General features: G+C 43.6%; 4 protein-coding genes across 4 annotated transcripts; 3 read left to right on the forward strand and 1 right to left on the reverse strand.

Moving 5' to 3' along the window:
- Window positions 1–109: 109 nt before the first annotated feature.
- LOC125771452 (uncharacterized) lies at window positions 110–4,083 on the forward strand. Its single transcript, XM_049442097.1, has 5 exons — window positions 110–270; window positions 340–1,588; window positions 3,190–3,668; window positions 3,738–3,903; window positions 3,961–4,083. The coding sequence occupies exons 2-5, from the start codon at window positions 347–349 to the stop codon at window positions 4,009–4,011; spliced, it is 1,938 nt and encodes a 645-aa protein (XP_049298054.1). The 5' UTR covers window positions 110–270; window positions 340–346; the 3' UTR covers window positions 4,012–4,083.
- LOC125771488 (vacuolar protein sorting-associated protein VTA1 homolog) lies at window positions 1,565–2,914 on the reverse strand. The gene has a single exon (XM_049442169.1). It carries the CDS (start codon window positions 2,633–2,635, stop codon window positions 1,706–1,708), a length of 930 nt encoding a protein of 309 aa, XP_049298126.1. The 5' UTR covers window positions 2,636–2,914; the 3' UTR covers window positions 1,565–1,705.
- A 764-nt stretch (window positions 4,084–4,847) lies between the features above and the next one.
- LOC125771480 (IST1 homolog) lies at window positions 4,848–6,576 on the forward strand. The gene is made up of 3 exons (XM_049442146.1): window positions 4,848–5,798; window positions 5,863–6,063; window positions 6,144–6,576. The coding sequence occupies exons 1-3, from the start codon at window positions 4,992–4,994 to the stop codon at window positions 6,327–6,329; spliced, it is 1,194 nt and encodes a 397-aa protein (XP_049298103.1). The 5' UTR covers window positions 4,848–4,991; the 3' UTR covers window positions 6,330–6,576.
- A 316-nt stretch (window positions 6,577–6,892) lies between these two features.
- On the forward strand, window positions 6,893–15,346 carry LOC125771417 (uncharacterized). Its single transcript, XM_049442005.1, has 8 exons — window positions 6,893–11,799; window positions 11,875–11,962; window positions 12,694–12,806; window positions 12,899–13,106; window positions 13,188–14,115; window positions 14,203–14,428; window positions 14,520–14,688; window positions 14,764–15,346. The coding sequence occupies exons 1-8, from the start codon at window positions 8,020–8,022 to the stop codon at window positions 15,267–15,269; spliced, it is 6,018 nt and encodes a 2,005-aa protein (XP_049297962.1). The 5' UTR covers window positions 6,893–8,019; the 3' UTR covers window positions 15,270–15,346.
- The last annotated feature ends 3,867 nt before the right edge of the window (window positions 15,347–19,213 follow it).

The raw sequence follows: 19,213 nt of genomic DNA on the forward strand, positions 1-19,213 counted from the left end.
CAAAAGCTGTCAAAGAGCTTGTTCAACGTCAACGTTCTGTAGCCGCCATTTTCACGCGTTGTGTATTGTTTTTCATCTATACTTTCGCAGTATATATATAGTATATTGGAACTTATGGCCTAAGTTTCCGTTCTCGGTAAATATTGAGACCTTGGAGGGCAAGCCCAGTGCGGTTGAGTGATAACGGAAAGCCGAGGAAGCTGGATTCCTCTTTCGCATCTCCTATGTGCCACTGAGAGTGAAGAAGAAGAAGTAGAAGAAACTTTCCCAGTAAATACCTTTTGGCGAAGGTATTTGAAATTGAAATATTTCAGCATATTTATAATTCCCTAATCGTAGCAGGAAGATGCCGAAACTAAGACTGCCCAAGGAGGAACCCGTTGACAGCAAGCCGGTCGAAGGCATAAGAGTAAAGCAAAAACGTAAAAATGCGCACCAGGTGCGTAAGTATTTTCAGTCCGATGGAGAAAAAAAGCAGAAGTGCAGTTTCTGCGGCTGGGAAACGCGTGAAAATGCTACACGAATGGTGCAACACATTGTGCAACGGTGCACTGATGCATCCCCGGAGGCTCGGAAAGAGATATCGGCCTCGGTGGTGGACGCAGAAGAGCGACAACTGCAGTCCTTCTATACATCCCACAACAAAAAGGTTGTGCATGATTTTTTCAAATCAGTGGACAACGATCGGAAGCGTCAGTGTGTGTTCTGCAGATGGACTACGATTTTGAACCTTACACGGATGCGCTACCATATCCTCGAGATGTGTCACTATGTCCCGCTCGAGATCCGGCAAAGCTTTATGAAGCAGGAAAACACGGACGATTCACAGTATGATACGTACTGCATTGTGAACGTGGATGACGGTGATCGCAAAGGACTGCAGGTGGTATCCAGCAGCTCATTGCAGCAACATACTGATTCGGAAGTGGTTGAGGAGGTAGTGATCAATACTGTCGATTACATCGATCAGGAAGAGACAGACACGTACTACGAAGACGAGCAAATGGAACAAATTTCGGAAGACCAACCGGATGATACGCAAGCCACGAAGCCTGCATCAGAAGATGAGATGGAGCTTGAAATGGAAGATGATGAAAATCTAAGCGAAGAAGAACTTGAACATGAAGATAAGAAAGCTGAAATTCAGTTTGTTAATTTTGCTGAAGGATACTACACGGTAAGCAAATCGTGTAATATTCCAGAAAGGTCCAAGCCCGTTATGATCGTAAAATCTCCGAAAGATCAAGGAATAGAAAGTCGAGCGGATCAAACCGTCAAGCCATTTTCAAAACCCACCCCTCCATTGGTCAGAGTGTTAACACAAAAGAATCAACCCAGATTGAGCGCACAACTGAGTAAAGTTAGGTTGTGTTCGAACGTTGCCAACCCACCAAAGCAAGCTATTGTGGTGAAGAAAGAAGCCACCATGCAATCTATTCGAAAAAGCGACCAGACTGCACCAATAGCAGAAACGCGACAAGAAAAGGCGGTACTACGCCCTCAAATATCACCTAACATCGGTAAGACATCGCAGCAGACAAAGCATCGCGTAGCAACCTCGACGTCTCTTCATAATACCCCTCGACAGGTACGTGCGTTTTCCTTTATTAAGCAAAATGTTGATTATTTCTCTGAGTACAAAATAGATACAAGCGGTTAGAATAAGCGATTAAACAACAAAAGAAAGAACAGGGCTTCCGCTGGCCTAGCCGTCCTGTCCGGTTTGCAGCAGCCGAAGTGCCTTCTGGAGATTTTCGATAGACGTATTCAAATCTTCGTAGTTGAGTGCACTTTCCGCCCATCGGCAGTACTTCTGCGCTTTGGTGATTTGCTCCGGTCGCAGTTGCACGCCCGCTGGTGTTACCATTCGATTCGTTTCCACAGGTATGCCGGCCATACCTGCTACCGGTCCACCGGTGTACGGTTGGAATCCTCCCGGTGGTTTTTCCGGTTCACTCGGAGGCGTGGGTGCCTTGACGTTGCTGAAAGGGTCTGTAGTGGTAAAGTTTGTTGGGCCTGCTGGTGGTGGCTGCGGTGACACCGGAGGTAGCGGTGCGGCCGGAGTATTGCTTGGTCCTGGTTGGGGATCCGCGTTCGGTAGAAAGGGATCTTGGTCGAAATCTTTGTCATCGTCGGTAGGCAAAGGGCCCGCGACAGGTGTTTCGCCATTCTTCAAGCAGTTGTGAATGTAGGATGCCTTCCATTTGGCATACTTTCGGTTTTGTGTTACTTCTTCCGTCAGCTCACCAAATATCTGACAAACATCGTAGATCATACCGGCAGTGTAAAACGCTTTGACAACATTTTTACCGAAGTTGCTCGCACGGTCCTGCTTGTCGGCGTACAGGAACAACTTGAGGGCGTAGTTTTCCAGGTAAGCCTGAGCGGCCACATCGTTCGTGATGGATTCGTTCTCCGACATCTGTGCCTTGGTCGATTCCAGCCAATCCATTAACGCCAGCAAAAGTTTTCGTTCCTCCATACCCTGGTTGGACACCTTAAGGCCAAGCTGTAGCCCATACAGACGGCACCAATAGGCTACGATCGGATCACGGCTATCATGCTCCTGAGCCGTCTTTAGATAGTGTTGAATGGGCTTTAACACGGGTGGTACGGGTGGAAAATTCGCGGCCATTGTTGGTTCCGTTCGTCGTCCTCCTCGTCAATACGCAAATCCGACACAAACAGCGCACACAACACCAAATTAAAGCCAATAATAGCCTTCACAGCGATGAGTAATGATGCGTCGATTTGACGTTTGTGAAAATAGATTTGACAATTGTATTTTTTGCTTTGTTTACATCCAGTAGTTGTATGTGCTCTCTCGTTTTTGCCTTCAGAAGGCTTATATTATCGCAAAAGAGCGTGCGTGGGAGTGAAACAGGTGTATACGATATTGTTGTTTCACGCGAATGATAAGCGATACGTACACCAGCTACAAGAAGACATAGAATCGAAAAGCGGCATCTAAAGTGTCGACGCCTGCTGCGATTGCAGCGGTTGATAGGGAAACTTGTACGCGTGGCTAATCGTGACATCTGAAAAGGTTTTCCCCAGAAGCCGTGGAAGTCTGTGGGGCATATTCAGCTGCAAATAGAACATCTTACAATGAAGAAACTTTTCCCAGCCATCATGCCGACCGGCATTGCCGCCTGTTGCTTATTGGTCTCGTTCGCCATTATCATACAGGTAAACGATGCGGCTGTGCCAGAAGATCAAGGATCGTGCCATTCGTTCGGTGGTGGACATGTGTACCCACAGGAAGCACCGCGATTCGTCGACCACAAGCTCCAGTACACAAAGGCAGTCATCTCGCGTCCAGCACCGGAGTTCGAAGCTACAGCCGTCGTCGATGGCGCCTTCAAGAAGATCAAACTTTCGGACTACCGTGGCAAATATTTGGTATTCTTCTTCTACCCGCTCGACTTCACGTTCGTGTGTCCCACCGAAATTCTTGCCTTCTCTGACCGTGTGAATGAGTTCAAGAAGCTAAACGCGGAGGTGATTGCGGCCAGCATCGATTCCCACTTTACCCATCTCGCCTGGATAAACACGCCGCGAAAGGAGGGTGGTCTCGGTAAAATTAACATTCCGCTGCTGAGCGATATTACACACAGCATCTCCAAGGATTACGGTGTGTTTTTGGATGATCTGGGCCACACCTTGCGGTAAGTCTTTTGTTTGCAGTACTGTATAAGCAGGACAAGGATTAAGTCAACATTATTTTGAAATTTCAGTGGATTGTTCATCATCGATGATCGCGGCATCTTAAGGCAAATCACCATGAACGACCTTCCGGTCGGACGGTCCGTTGACGAAACTTTACGGCTAGTGCAAGCATTCCAGTACACGGATAAGCACGGAGAGGTTTGCCCTGCCGGATGGAAACCAGGCCAGGATACGGTAAATATGAAGAGCATATCATAATTAAACATTCTAACCTGATTTAATATTTTTCAGATTGTACCTAACCCGGAAGCGAAAATTAAGTATTTTGAGAAAAATCATTGACAGCATGTGGTCCATTTTATGTGGTTTTATTTAGATGGTTTATTTTCAAAATACTATACAGTAATTTCCCGAGTTTGATGGTTTTATTTTCAAAATACTATGTATACATTTGTAAGCGTGAATGTTGCCAACGGAAAGAACCGGATCTGTGGATTACTTGAGCAGAAATCAGCACGGGAAAGAAGTTTACAATTAATAAAGAATTTACTTAATTTTACATAAATAATTCAATGTTAGCTCTGCATGTAAATTCCGTAATCAGGTTGAAACGTAGGTAATTCATTGTGAAAGATTTTGTGAAAGATCGTAAGTGTGGAACTGGTAAAAAAATCAAGCACTGTTTTTATCGACAAAACTAATCGATTATCGATTGTTTGGTCAAGTTTGGTATGGTCGACAAACAATTTGGTCAAGGGTAGTAGTAGTAGGGTAGGTATTTCTGTGAAACAATAGAATACTTAACATCTATTCTATATGAATAGGTTTTGAGTGAAATTAACATTTTAATTCATCTTTATTCCTATTTACATTGTGTATGAATATTTAAGAGGCAGATTTTGACCGTCTTGCAATAGATCGACCGAATTCATTTAATTTCTTCTTCTTCTTTGGTTGGTAGGTTGTATCCTCCTATGGTTTTGGTCTCTACCATAATCAGAGGCGTACTACCATGGTGTGGAAAGAGAGGACTGTGGTGTCCATTTAACTTGTTTTCCTTGTTTGTGTTGTATTCCGTATTTCAATTTGTCATTATATTGCCCAAGGTGGGTATACCCACTTTGTTACCTCCAGTGAAAAAACTCTCTCTTCCAGGAACTGCTGAATATGTCAAACACATTCTCAACCAATTGTCAAAACGACCAGCGCAACAAAAACAAAACCTGTGACTCATTCCGATAGAATAACATTTTTACTTCAACGATTCATACCTATATGCAAAAAGTTTACCACTAAATAGTGCGGTTCAATTAATCTCAACCATGTTTTCAAGTGCGCCCAACTATTCGAAGCTGAAGACGAATCTCCGTCTGGCACTCAATCGACTAAAGTTGCTCGAGAAGAAAAAAACGGAACTGGCTCAGAAAGCACGCAAGGAAATCGCAGATTATCTGATGGCCGGAAAACCCGAACGTGCCAAGATCCGGGTGGAGCACATCATCCGTGAGGACTATCTGGTAGAAGCGATGGAGATTGTGGAGATGTACTGTGATTTGATACTCGCGCGGTTTGGCCTTGTGACGCAGATGAAGGAACTGGACGAAGGCATTGAGGAGGCGGTGAGCAGCATCATCTGGGTGGCACCTCGATTGCAGGCCGATGTGCAGGAATTGAAGCTCTGTTCGGACATATTCACGCTGAAGTATGGCCAAAAGTATGCGGAGCAGGTGCGAGCCGCCATTCCTCCGCACAAGATATCGGATAAGCTGATGCATAAGCTGGCCATACAGGCCCCACCGAAGCTACTGGTGGAGAAGTATCTGATTGAGATTGCAAAAATTTTCAACGTCGAGTACGAACCGGATCCGCTTGTGATGAAGGATGACCGATCCAACGTTCTGGATGCCGAAGATAGTGTGCTGATCGATCTGGCAGATAAAAACAACCTGGACGGTTCTTCGTCGGGGGGCGCAGGTGCATCTGGTGGTAATGGACAAAACAGAGGCGGAGGTGGTGGTGGCGGCGGTGGAGGGGCAGTGGCCTCATCATCAAATGTAGGATTTGTAGCATATCCTCCGCCAATCCCACAGCTACCCATAGTTCCACCGACCGTTCCGTTCCAGTACCCGGTATGTTGAGTAGCTAGTTTTATGCGTGTACAAAAGTATTATTATTTCCTAACATCACTTACAGGCTGGCCCTAGTGGTCAAAACTTTGGTGGAGCATCAGCTCCAGCACCGTTCAATTACAACATACCGCCCAATTCATCGGAGAAGGAGGAAATCAAGGATTTGAATATTAACGCAAACTTTATAAACGAAGAAAAGGGAGCAAGCGATAACAGCGGTCCACCGCCGTCATATTCATCTCTCAGTCCGGATGACAACATGCAGGTATGTGGCATGCGTATTTCAATCTTGTGACTTCAAATTTTTAAGCTATACACAAAATACTAATAATGTTTACTATTTAGAACTCAACCAAACCTAAACCTCAGCCACGGTCAAAGTTTTCGCCGGAACTAAACTTCCCTCCATTACCGAACGTGCCAATGGATCTGCCGGAAGTACCGGACGGCGACGAGAACAAGAACGATAACGATGAGATCGATTTCGACGATTTGTCTCGTCGGTTTGAGGAGCTGAAGCGGAAGAAGTGAGTACCGGTATGTGCAGTTCCACCCAAATCGTGTATATGCGTCTCATAGCTTTACCGTTCGATCGAATCGGAAGGGCAATACATATTCTTTGAACTTCACTGTAACGAAGTTACTCCGCCGTTGTGTACGTTAGGTTGTATAATTTTACATGTATTGTTTTCACTTCTTTGTACTAATTAATTGTGCGAACAACGGCAATGATGTATTAACAATAAGCTTAAATAAAATCATCATTAAGATGTGAAAATTTAATGGAATTTATATGGTAAACTTTGCGGTTTCAAAAGTGTGTTCATTAAAATATTCATCCTGGTTTTGGATTGTTTCATATATCCACAAAATACACTTGTTCAATGAAAACATTAATCTATTAACGTGAATCCATTAAATTTTGTGAATGGAGAAACAATAAAAAAATCTATGCTGCAGTTCATAAACTACCAAATTAAATAATTTCGAACACTAACCAATTGTACGATCGAATTCAGCAGTTGTTCAAAACCTCGAACTCGAAAATCGAAAGTGCTGTCAGCACATGAGCTTACACACATGCACACACTCTCATACATTCCAGTAAAAGAAAACCTACATTCAAGCACCGACATTCGTAGCAAGCGCAAGCCATTATCGCTGAGTTTTCTTGGAAACTGTACAAAGTTGAGCAATATTGCTTTTGTGCGTGTGAAATAATCGTTTCTGCGTAACAAAGCCGACCATTACATGGTACCGAAGAGTAAACTCCTAATCAAGTGTAAATAATTACATGTGTGCGTATGTGTGTGTGAATTGGTCGCTAGTGGTCCCATGCACAGTCTAGTGGTCCCTCGAGGGCTAGTGGTCCCACTAACTTTTCCCCCCCCTCTCCATACACCCATACCCATCGGGTTGTACGAGGATTGAACATTGTATTTACATACAAATAGACTAACTTTGCAGTGGAATTTGCGATCGAAATAAAACAAAACCCAGTGCCATAGCGTGTGAAAAGGAGGTGCACATAGCTGCACCATAAGGCCAACCAACGCCTTCGAATCTTTGTACAGAATTCATGAAATGTCTGCATGGGATATATTCTTTCCTTGTGATGAGATGATTCGCAAACCCGTCCATCCCTAAACGCAAATATTAACTATATTTTGTGTTTAATGAGTGAAGGCCAACAAAGAGAACCTGGGGGAGGAAAAAACTTTATAGGCATTTAAGTTTTACTTCTTCTTTTTGTTGGTTAATGCAAAGCAGAGCGTCATCGGACAGTAGTTGACGGTTGTTCCTGTAGATGGCATCGCGAAGTGTCAACGTCAATGCGCGTTGTGTCTGGTTTGCTGGTTCCTGCGCCCGTAAGCCATGGCAAAGTTGGCTGTGATAAAACAGAAGTTTGAATAGTTGTGCTGTGTACTCTTGTGAATTGTTTAAGTTTAGTTAGAAACAAGTTTTAATTCGTAACATTGGCGCATTTTACATCAGTCATCAGAAGTAACTTTCGCGATAGTGTCGATTTTATGCATATACAATGCAATGGTTTTTGGTGAAAGTGTTTTTTAAGCTGTATCCTGCTACACAGGAGAAATTATGTGCATAGACAGATTGCAGAAGATAGTAAGAACGTGACTAACGCCTAGTTGACGGTGTAATTGTGTTCCGGAAGCCGTAGACAAGAAGGTCTACTTACTGTATCTGCCATAGACAAAAGATGGCACAATACTACGAGATTGTACAGCAAGATGAACTAAAAAATGTTTATCCACAACTAAACATCGACAACAGCATCCAGCTTGTCATGGGCGAAGATATACAGTTCGGATCGCAGCAAGTAATTCTTTCTCAGGAGCAAACGAACGATATACAGCTGATTGGTGGCGTATATCAAACAAGACATCAAATTCCTCAGCAGCAGCAGCAGCAGCAGCAGCAACAACAACAGCAACAACAGCTACAGTTGCAACCTCCGCAACATGTACAAGATCCAAACTATCTAAGACAGGTGAACAATTCCTTGCCAGCGGACACTTCATATATGCAGCAAGGCATGCATGCACAGCAAACACACCTTCAGCATCAGCAAGTATATTATACGGACGAGAGCACGGGACAACTCGTGCAGGCTACAAATATTTTACAATCCCAAGAACCTATACATGACACCCAGCAACAGCAGACGCTGCATGTGATGCAAACACCAACGGAGCAGCAATTACACCATCAGCAGCAACAGCAACAGCAGCAAATAATTCACCAACAAATGGCACCAGCTCAGCAGCAACAACAGCAGCAGCAGCTACAGTCTAGTTCAGCGCAATCGTCACAACAAGGGTCGCATTCGGTTGTGCAAGTTGTTCAGGAAATGCAACGCCATGGACAACATTTAATCATTCGTCAAACTGACCAGGGATCGCCAAAACAGGGAACGGGAAACATACAGCAGACGCAACAGCATATGCTTACCCATCATCAATCGGGTCAGCAGGTGATACTGCAAAGCCAAAGCACGTCACAGCTTGTGCAATCGCAGGACGCGCAGCAGCAGCTCCAGCAGCAACAGCCTGACCAACAGAACCAGCCAAACATGCAACAGGTTGTGTACGATCAGCACGGAATGCAACAGCAGCAGCACCAGACCGTTCCGTTGACGATTAATCAAACGGGAGGCGGCACAGTTCAGCAGCATCAACCCAAACCAACGCAGTCACTTCAACAGATTCAGCTGCAACATGTCCCACAGCAGCAGCAGCAGCAGCAGCAGCGTTTACAACTTGGCAAAAATTCAATCACAATAACCTCTCAGCAAAATTCGCATTTACAGCAGCAGCAGGGCGCTACGATGCATCTCCAGCCATCGGGTGCAACTGGTACACAAATATTTTCCGGAAACGCTCGGGCCTGTTTCATTGTAACGAAAACTTCACAGCAACAGCAGCAAAATATGGGAGGTGGAACGCAAATTGTTACCAGCCTACAACAACCTGTCCAGATGCAAACCAATGTAGTGCAACAATCTGCACTGCTCGGCACAACACGTACCGTGCCCCTTCAACACCAGCAGATGAAACCGGACGCGCAGCAGCAAACACAAATAATTACAACACAGCAAAAGGTTTCCATGGGCCAATTTACACAGCCCGGTACCAGTGTGGTGACAACGGGCGGAGATTCGCTGCTTCGTCCTCGTTTGACACGGCCGCGCAATACGAAACCAGCCAATCCTAGACAGCCACGTTCCGGTGCGACCACGATAGGTACAATCCAGATGCGAGGGCCACGACCACCCCTAACGGCGCAGCTAATCACCACCACCCCGATACGCACTTCGGTAGCCACATCCACGTCTACCGGAGGGTTGAATGCGCAAACGTCACAACAGACTGTGTTCCACGGCATAATGGCCGGGCGGAATGTGGTGCTTACGAATCCGCGTGCCAAAATCCTTACGATTAATCGTACCACGCAGGCAGGCGGTATAGCCACCATACAAGGACAACCACCTCGGCTAGCAATAATGCAGCGGAGCAACGTTGTTCAATCTACTGGACAATCTTCTCTTAATATTTCCCAGCAGCAACAACAGCAGCAACAGCAGCAGCAGCAGCAGCAGCATGAACAGGGCCAAACGGGCCCACAAATGATACAGGTCAGCTTGGCACAGGTTGTGCAACAAACGAATACGTCATCTCTAAGCACAGTGTCAACATCTACAACGCCAACAACAGGGCCGGCCACAGCAGTAGTACATCCGTTTGTGGTGGGAAAGCCCACGGCACAGGTTAAACCGACACCGGAACCTGCGAGTATTTCAGGTTCGAACGTAATGGAAGATTTGGAAGACAGCATCAAGGCAGCCGTATTACCACGCCGGGGAACGGAAGAAAACATCGCCGGTGCCCCAGCGGTTAGCACGCTACCAGTGGCTACCGGGACTGTAGCGGCGGGATCTGTTTACGCTGTTCATGCACAACAGTCCCCACAGGTTGTTTCCTCAACAATGCAGCAGCAGCAGCAACAACAACAAAGAAATGCTTCGAATCAATCGTTTACTGATGAATCGACCAACTTAATCCAGATAGGCAACGGGCAAACGGTGACACCGGCCGAATTCCGCACGTTTCAGGAAAAGCAGCAGCAACGCCAACAGGAAGCATTCCGTGGTGGCTTCAACCAGTCGGTACGTGCCCGCCTACCACAGCGCAGTATGACGATTCGGCATCGGGCCCCTACCGGTCGGCATATGGTGACTATTCAATCGCCGCCAAGCCAACAGATTGCAACCGCTCCGCCGATAACGTTACCGCAGGGACCGATCACGATCTCTGCCTCACATGTCGTGCAGCAGCAGCGCTTTTTGCAGCCCGTCACACAGATCCAGCTGCAGCAAATTACGCCGACTACTACGCTCAAGCAGGTGCAAACGATCGGACCACAGTCGGGTGAGACGGAGTACCGCGAGAGTGCCCGCATGCTGGTTATTCTGCAGAGTGGTGAACAGCGATTGATAACCTTCACGCTGCCGAAGGAAAGCTGCACTGTGCAGGATTTACTTGAACAGGTGCAGGTGCAGTACTCACCCGATAGTAATATTCAGTGCATTTCGAACCCGGGTGGTGATGTTGATTACATCGTAACGGTTGGCATTGGAGAGTCGGAAACGGCGGAAGTGATCCGGCAGGCTGAAATTACACTACGCAGCCAATCGATTCAACTGCACCACCATACGCTTCCAACGCCGCCTTTGATACAGCAGCAGCCACAACAGCAACCTGCGATGATACAACAACAACCGTGTGTAATACAGCAACCACAGCAGCAGCAGCAACAACAGCAGCAGCAGCAGCTCCAACAGCAACAAACGATGATGATCACCGTGCATCCGAGTCCGTCACAACCTCAACAGCAGCAAGCTCAAGTGATGTCGCGGTTTTCCGATTCGTTCCGGCAAACAATATCGCTCGGCGCAACACCAGTACCGGTTGCCTCATCGTCCCATATGCAAACACTTCTGCAGACCTCAACGCCGGACGCTAATCCAGAGGTGAAACAAAAATTGATTAAAGGCTTTCTTGCCGTTTGTGCGTCCTGTGGTTACACCGGTATGGACCATGCTAAATGTCAGCGATGTAAACGTGTGTTCACCGAGGCACCGCGCCGTATCCCGGAGCCAGAAAAAACACAAACGCCTTTATCTTCGTCCAATCAATTACCGCCGCTCGTACCAAACGCAACATCAACGCCGATGGCTGGTGGGTCAATGCGAAAGTACGACATTTATGCGAAGAAGCAAGGAATGAATACGATTCTGTTGCGCCCAGGCCGTGGAGGATCGGTACGTTCCGGCCGGGGAAGGGGACGCGGAGCGGTGGCGTCAAAGTATCAGGATGTAGATCCACCCGTATTCACACTGAGCAGCGATGACGAGGAGACGAGCACGGCGAATGATCGCTCGAAAACGATCTACAAATCGGCAGTCGGTAACTCCTCGAAGGTAAGTTTGCCAGCGTGCGAAGCACATCGACTGTAAGGGACATTTAATTTTCGTTTTTTTGTTTCCTCTCTGCAGGCTAACGTTTCCCAGCCACCAGTTAAAAGGGATCCGCTACCATGTGAACCGGTAAACAATGAAATCGACACGAGCGTCGTTGGAAACGGTAAGTGTATGTGCAGACATTTGCAACAAATTAAATTTAAAATTCGGATGTACATTAGTGTGAAAAAGGAAAGGAGATAATTTTGAAAAAAATTATCTAAAAACTTTTAAACAACTCACCTACAACCTTTTCGTTTGGTTTCAAACGAGACGCCAGCTAGCGGTCATGTTGGTAAGCTTTCGAGCAACCCAGTGAAAAACTCACAACCATTCACGAGCTGTCAATAAACAGACGGATAAAAAATGACAATGATCCGTAATGGCGTGTCCGGTTTGGTTAATGTGGATTGCGAGGAAAAGTCTAGCTTAGAATTAACATTATTGCTGCAAATTTTTGATAAAATGAATCGGTTTGTTTATCCGTTGTATTAAAAAGTTGCTTACGGTAAAGTTTTCCTGCCGAAACGCAGTACCGTGTGCGCTCTAGCACCATCATTAACCAAGTTGCCTGTTGTAGGCAGGAAAGAATACGAAGACGCTAGTGAAAATTTGTTCCTTTTTGTTGTGTGAAAAAGCGCAGTGCGTTGCAGCCATTTGGTTTATTCAACGCGAAAGCTGCAAGCAGCAGAACCATAATGGTTGATCGATGTAAGAAAAGCATTATGAAACAATCGGGATTGGACGCGCAAGCCTTTACAGTCATCCTGACCGGGATGTTAGGCGGGAACTGTATTTTTTTGTGTATCCGCAATTGTAAATCGTCATGTGTGATTCTTTTTCTTTTGACTTCAGACAAACTCCGGCTGGATATTACAGATGTAAAGAATCTTCCGGATGGACAAATAACGCAAGTCGACTGCAACACCATTCGACTGGGTACGCTGAAATATGACGCAAATGAGAAGGTAAGCGTAGTATCAAGCGGTGGCTTCTGGATCTTTTTTTTTATCAAAAAATTCTTTTGTTGGTGCATTGCACTTTCGTCGATCCCATGCAGGTTACGATTTCGTCGAAAGGCGTCCGTATTGTGGCTCCCAATGTTAGGCGTCCGGCCGAGTTTGTAAGTTTGGATCTGCAGATGCACGAGATGAAGAAAGTACTCACCCACTTCTCGAAGGCACTGAACGTTATATTCTTGTATACGAACAACTCTGGCGGTGCGTACGTACGGAAGCATCTAGAAATGGATCCCAGCTCGGACAAACGTATGTTATAATGATCGCTAGTAGCACAAAGCACAGAGAAATCATTCGTGCGCGTTGGGTAATATTCTTTTTTTGTTTCAGTTCCCTGCTTCCGACCGGAACTGGTTTCTAACGATCCAACAAAGCGGATTACCCTGCTGATGGAAAGCATCAGCGAGGAGGCAAAGTCAATCATTAGGAACATCTTTCATCCGAATCTATTAGAGGAGATCAGCATTCGCGACGCGAAAGAGTTGATCCTTCGCTGTTCTCCTAGCCGCTCGCTCAACACATCAAATATGAACGTAGCAACCGATGCGAATGGTTCCGGTTCCAACGAGATGGGCGATGCGATGGAAATTCGTAAATTGCTGATATACCCGCCCGGGAAGGGAGGCATCTCGATCAACACAGAGGATTACATGTGTTTGGCGAAGGATCAATATTTAAACGATATCATTATTGACTTCTATCTCAACTACCTTAAGCTGGAAATGCTCGAGGAAGAGGAACGGCAGAGCGTACACATCTTTAGCACATTTTTCTACAACCGGCTCACAACACTGACCACACGCCAGCGTGCCCCGCCCGGCGAAGGTAAAGATGTGAAGCTTTCCGCAGCACAGAAGCGGCATGCGCGCGTTGCCAACTGGACGAAGAAGGATAACATATTCGAGAAGAAGTACATTGTCATTCCAATCAACGAGCAGTCGCACTGGTTCCTTGCTATTATCTGTTTCCCCGGTCTCGATTGTCCTGTTACGATGAGCAACGATGTTCCTGCGCCGGATATTTCCGCCACCGTTAAGCCGAAACCGAAGACTACGCAGCGGCCGAAGCGCAATTTAACAATGCAGATCGGCAACACGACAATAACGCCTGTTTCGAAGCGTGAGATGGAATCCATTCATCTCACCGACGAAGATATGTGCGAACGGGACGAAGCGGATGGTGACGAAAGTGAGTTGGCTAGCGACGGAGAGGAAAGCGACGACGAATCAGCGGATGACGTGCGGCCACCGATCAAGCAGTGAGTGAATCTTCGCCAGTGTTTGCTTTTTCCCCGTTGTCGCATGTGTAGCTCATTTTGGTTCGTTTCTTTCTGTCACCATTGCAGACCTTGTATTTTAATCTTCGACTCGCTGACGGGTGCCTCTAGAAGTCGTGTGGTGGCGACACTGCGTGACTATCTGACGTGTGAGTATCGTGCGAAAATGCCCGACAAACCGCCGAAGCTGTTCAATAAGCTCAACATGCCCGGACATTGCGTAAAGGTACCGCAGCAAAACAATTACACCGACTGTGGATTGTATCTGTTGCAGTATGTGGAGCATTTCTTCCTTGTAAGTAGTCGCTATGAAGCTGACTGTCGATTGTGTTTTGTTTGTTCATGATTTATATATTGATTGCTTTCCTTGTTTTGACCTTTCACAGGAACCGATCCTCGATTATCATCTTCCAATCAAGCAGCTGCAAGAATGGTTTGAAACAATTACCGTCACAAAAAAGCGTGAAGATATTTGTAATTTAATCAAGGAACTGATCGAAAAACACAACTCCAGTGTGCTCCCATTGCCATCGATTGATCTACCTACGCTTAACGGTAAGTTTGCCAAACGTCCATCTGCTTGCAGCAAACGAATGCTATATTGATTGATCCGTTGTTGATCGTCCGTAGGTAAAATGATAATCGATCCCGACGACAGTTTGAACGATCCCGAGTTTGAGGAAGATGAGACGGAAATGGAAGATGAATTTGTCAGTGCGTTCGACATGACGCCGGAAGAAGACGAACAACAGCAGCAGCTCGCCTCATCGGGAACGGTCAACGAAGCCGAACGGACGAATGAAACAAACAGTACCAGTGGTCCCAGTCTTAAACCGATCGGTTCGAAGAAAACCATCAACTTCAAGCGTATCGGCGGACAGTCGCTTATCAATCGGTCGTCTAGCAACAACTTAATCGATGGTAGTTCGAACACCGATAGTCCAACTACCACCACAACAAATGTGAGCACCAGTAGTAATGCTAGCAGCAACGCCAGCGGTACGTTGAGTGCCAAACGTCCGTTGGGTGGTAATGCAGCTAGTGGCAATAAGCAACAGCAGCAAGACTGTGTCCGACCGAAGATACCACGTCTCAGCGGTGAAAGTTCGAGTAAAATAGTAACCACACAGCTATAACACGATTCGGCGACGCTACAGTGAGCTCCGGAATATAACGTACGATAGGTGAATAAACTGCACCGTATGCTATACTATCTTCCGGAGTTAAGGCACAACTTTCACACCGGTTGCAAATCTCGTTCCAACTCGATGCAAACCAATTGCAAAGGTTAGGACGAAGAAAGAGAAAGAAATCGAAATTTCGCTATTCGCCCGTAATTATAACATCACGCTTGTGGTACACGAATTGTTAAAAAAAATTCATTTAGTTTTTAAATTACATTATTTGTAAATCATCATCTCATGTGGTAATTAATTAATGCATCAAATTTACATACATTCATCCAAAAATACGACTTTAGAAAAAGGTAGCGGATGAAGAAGGGGCAGGTAGGAGGTGGGTTGGTTGATGAGAAATCACAAACAACAAATTACGGCAGGTGTGTTTGTGTGTGTTACAGCATTCACCCTGCCATGTATGGATGATTTTTGGATTCTGTTGTGATTACTACGTTCGCGTTTCCTAGCAAGCGAATTGGAAGGACAACTTAGTTGAGGGAATTGCTGGCAGATGTCAGGTTAGGAGATGGTAGCGTTGAGGTTAGGTTAGCATGTTGAAAACGTACTGAATCCATTAGAGCTTCATACATGGATAAGCTTGGATTTGAAATTGATAACAATTAGTTTTGAATTAAGTTTTCATACACTTCATAAAGTGAATACAATTTATTCTATGCAGCATGGTATGCAGCATCATGTAAAAAGAAAAGCGTAGCATTGGAATAAAATAAAATTTTGTTAACAATAAACTATCATACTTCTGAAAACACGCGCAAACCCGTTTCGAGCGTCTGCATTTATGATGGAAGTCCGATTTTTTGCCATACATGGTATGACAAATTGTAAACATTACCCGGTGTAATAGTTTTGCGTGAGCATATCTATGTGTACCGAAAGGTACACATTGTTGAATTTTAATATAATGCGATAGCGATGAATTGATTAGATAGCGAAGCAAAAGTTTATATTAAAATTCCACTCGCAAAGCTTTGTGTTGTATGTCTATTTTTTCTAAAGTTTTATGCTTGCCATATATGAACAAAAAGCAGATCAGCTTATTATATTGAAATAACGAACAAGGGACCAACGGAACCCTACATATATATTGATATCAGCCTCTTATCAACAGAGTTAATGAAGATAACGTCTTATTTTATATACTGAATGAGTTAATGTGCATATGGTAATGTGCTTATCAATTGATTCTCTTTCTTATAATCGTCTATCAGTATATCCGATGTGGATCAGAAATATGTGAAACAAAAAGTTAATAAAAAAAATTGTCATAGATACATTTTTGATTTTCATACATGAAATGTATTGATCGCATCATACATGGAACCGGCCAATGATAGTACCCATAACCTCACTTTCGTGACAGGCGACTCCATCCTAATGTCATACATGGCATGTAAGCAGTTTGGAGCGTAATGGATCAAGCAAATTCGAAACGGAGAAAATATTTCAAGCAAATGTCAATGCCAAGCGCACAGTGAGCGCAGATTTCGGAGCGCGGTATTTATCCATTGTTAATTTGTTTTGTTTGTTGCTTTTTCTACACAAGAATTTCAAGTTCTAATTTTTAAGTTAAAATTGTTGTTTAAATTTTTTTAGGTATTTTTTATTCTTCTCTTTTTTTAAGTCATTATTTGAGTGAAACGGAACTCATTGCAGCATTAAAATATATCACATTTATAAATTTTGCAATATAACTTCACAAAAAAGCCTAAGGCTATACAGCCTTAGGAGATTGGCATATTTATAGAAACATCTCAGACATATATACAGATACACAGATATCTGTGTACATCTCAGGCATACAGATATCTGAGGGCATGGCCGTCCAAGAAGAAAATGTAGCCATTGATGCCATCTATCGACCACAGGTTAAAGATTGGCGATCCGTTGGATACCGACCGAGTTATAGGCAAAACTTGGTGCAAAAATGAGCCTTAATAAATTTTCATTTTTTTGAATTTTTTGATTTTTATTATTAATTTTCACTCTTTTTTTATTTAAAACATTATTTGAGTGAAAAGAAACACATTGCAACCAATTGGCATTAAAATAAACCAATTTCATTTTTTTTGCAAAATTTCCCAAAAAAAACGTAAGGGGTAAGCCTTATGAAATTTTCGGGTTAAAACATTTTTTAAAATTTTTTTCTGATTTTTTATTATTTTTCTAATTTAAAGCATTATTTGAGTGAAAAGAAACACATTGCAACAAATTCGCATTAAAATAAATCATTTTTTTTTAATTTTGCTGAATTGCTCAAAATTTTTATATGTTAACAAACAGGGTAAGGAACATGGTTCCTCGAATAACTTCCGGCTCGGACACCTGAGAACATGGCTGTCCAAGAAGAAAATGTAGCCATTGGTGTCATCTATTGACCACAAGTTAAAGTTTGGCGATCCGTTGGATAGCGACCGAGTTATAGGGAAAAGTTGGTGCAAAAATGAGGAAAATTTTACATTTTCTCAAACAGGGTAAGGAACTTGGTTACTCGAATAACTTCTGGCACAGACATTTGAGGGCATGGCCGTCCAAGAAGAAAATGTAGCCATTGATGCCATCTATCGACCACAGGTTAAAGATTGGCGATCCGTTGGATACCGACCGAGTTATAGGCAAAACTTGGTGCAAAAATGAGCCTTAATAAATTTTCATTTTTTTGAATTTTTTGATTTTTTTTATTAATTTTCACTCTTTTTTTTATTTAAAACATTATTTGAGTGAAAAGAAACACATTGCAACCAATTGGCATTAAAATAAACCAATTTCATTTTTTTTGCAAAATTTCCCAAAAAAAACGTAAGGGGTAAGCCTTATGAAATTTTCGAGTTAAAATTTTTTTTAAATTTTTTTTCTGATTTTTTATGATTTTTCTAATTTAAAGCATTATTTAAGTAAAAAGAAACACATTGCAACAAATTCGCATTAAAATAAATCATTTTTTTAAATTTTGCTGAATTGCTCAAAATTTTTATATGTTATCAAACAGGGTAAGGAACTTGGTTACTCGAATAACTTCTGGCACAGACATCTGAGGGCATGGCCGTCCAAGAAGAAAATGTAGCCATTGGTGCCATCTATCGACCACAAGTTAAAGATTGGCGATCCGTTGGATACCGACCGAGTTATAGGCGAAACTTGGTGCAAAAGTGAGCCTTAATAATTTTTTTATTTTTTTGAATTTTTTGATTTTTTTATTATTTTTCACTCTTTTTTTTATTTAAAGCATTACTTGAGTGAAAAGAAACACATTGCAACCAATTGGCATTAAAATAAACCAATTTCATTTTTTTTGCAAAATTTCCCAAAAAAAACGTAAGGGGTAAGCCTTATGAAATTTTCGGGTTAAAAATTTTTTTAAATTTTTTTCTGATTTGTTATTATTTTTCTAATTTAAAGCATTATTTGAGTAAAAAGAAACACATTGCAACAAATTCGCATTAAAATAAATCATTTTTTTAAATTTTGCTGAATTGCTCAAAATTTTTAAATGTTATCAAACAGGGTAAGGAACTTGGTTCCTCGAATAACTTCCGGCACGGACACCTGAGAACATGGCTGTCCAAGAAGAAAATGTAGCCATTGGTGTCATCTATTGACCACAAGTTAAAGTTTGGCGATCCGTTGGATAGCGACCGAGTTATATGGAAAACTTGGTGCAAAAATGAGGAAAATTTTACATTTTCTCAAACAGGGTAAGGAACTTGGTTACTCGAATAACTTCTGGCACTGACATCTGAGGGCATGGCCATCCAAGAAGAAAATGTAGCCATTGGTGCCATCTATCGACCACAAGTTAAAGATTGGCGATCCGTTGGATAGCGACCGAGTTATAGGCAAAACTTGGTGCAAAAGTGAGCCTTAATACATTTTAATATTTTTTT

The sequence above is a fragment of the Anopheles funestus genome, chromosome 3RL, assembly GCF_943734845.2.
Source record: "Anopheles funestus chromosome 3RL, idAnoFuneDA-416_04, whole genome shotgun sequence".
Classification (NCBI taxonomy): Eukaryota; Metazoa; Arthropoda; class Insecta; order Diptera; family Culicidae; genus Anopheles; species Anopheles funestus.

Coding starts and splice junctions, on each gene's coding strand:
- LOC125771480 (XM_049442146.1), top strand. CDS start 4,992: ATGTTTTCAAGTGCGCCCAACTATTCGAAGCTGAAGACGAATCTCCGT. Junction 5,799..5,862: donor CCGTTCCGTTCCAGTACCCG/GTATGTTGAGTA, acceptor CATCACTTACAG/GCTGGCCCTAGTGGTCAAAA. Junction 6,064..6,143: donor GTCCGGATGACAACATGCAG/GTATGTGGCATG, acceptor TTTACTATTTAG/AACTCAACCAAACCTAAACC.
- LOC125771488 (XM_049442169.1), bottom strand. CDS start 2,635: ATGGCCGCGAATTTTCCACCCGTACCACCCGTGTTAAAGCCCATTCAA.
- LOC125771417 (XM_049442005.1), top strand. CDS start 8,020: ATGGCACAATACTACGAGATTGTACAGCAAGATGAACTAAAAAATGTT. Junction 11,800..11,874: donor CAGTCGGTAACTCCTCGAAG/GTAAGTTTGCCA, acceptor TCCTCTCTGCAG/GCTAACGTTTCCCAGCCACC. Junction 13,107..13,187: donor GGATCCCAGCTCGGACAAAC/GTATGTTATAAT, acceptor TTTTTGTTTCAG/TTCCCTGCTTCCGACCGGAA.
- LOC125771452 (XM_049442097.1), top strand. CDS start 347: ATGCCGAAACTAAGACTGCCCAAGGAGGAACCCGTTGACAGCAAGCCG. Junction 1,589..3,189: donor TTCATAATACCCCTCGACAG/GTACGTGCGTTT, acceptor ATTATCATACAG/GTAAACGATGCGGCTGTGCC. Junction 3,669..3,737: donor GATCTGGGCCACACCTTGCG/GTAAGTCTTTTG, acceptor TTGAAATTTCAG/TGGATTGTTCATCATCGATG.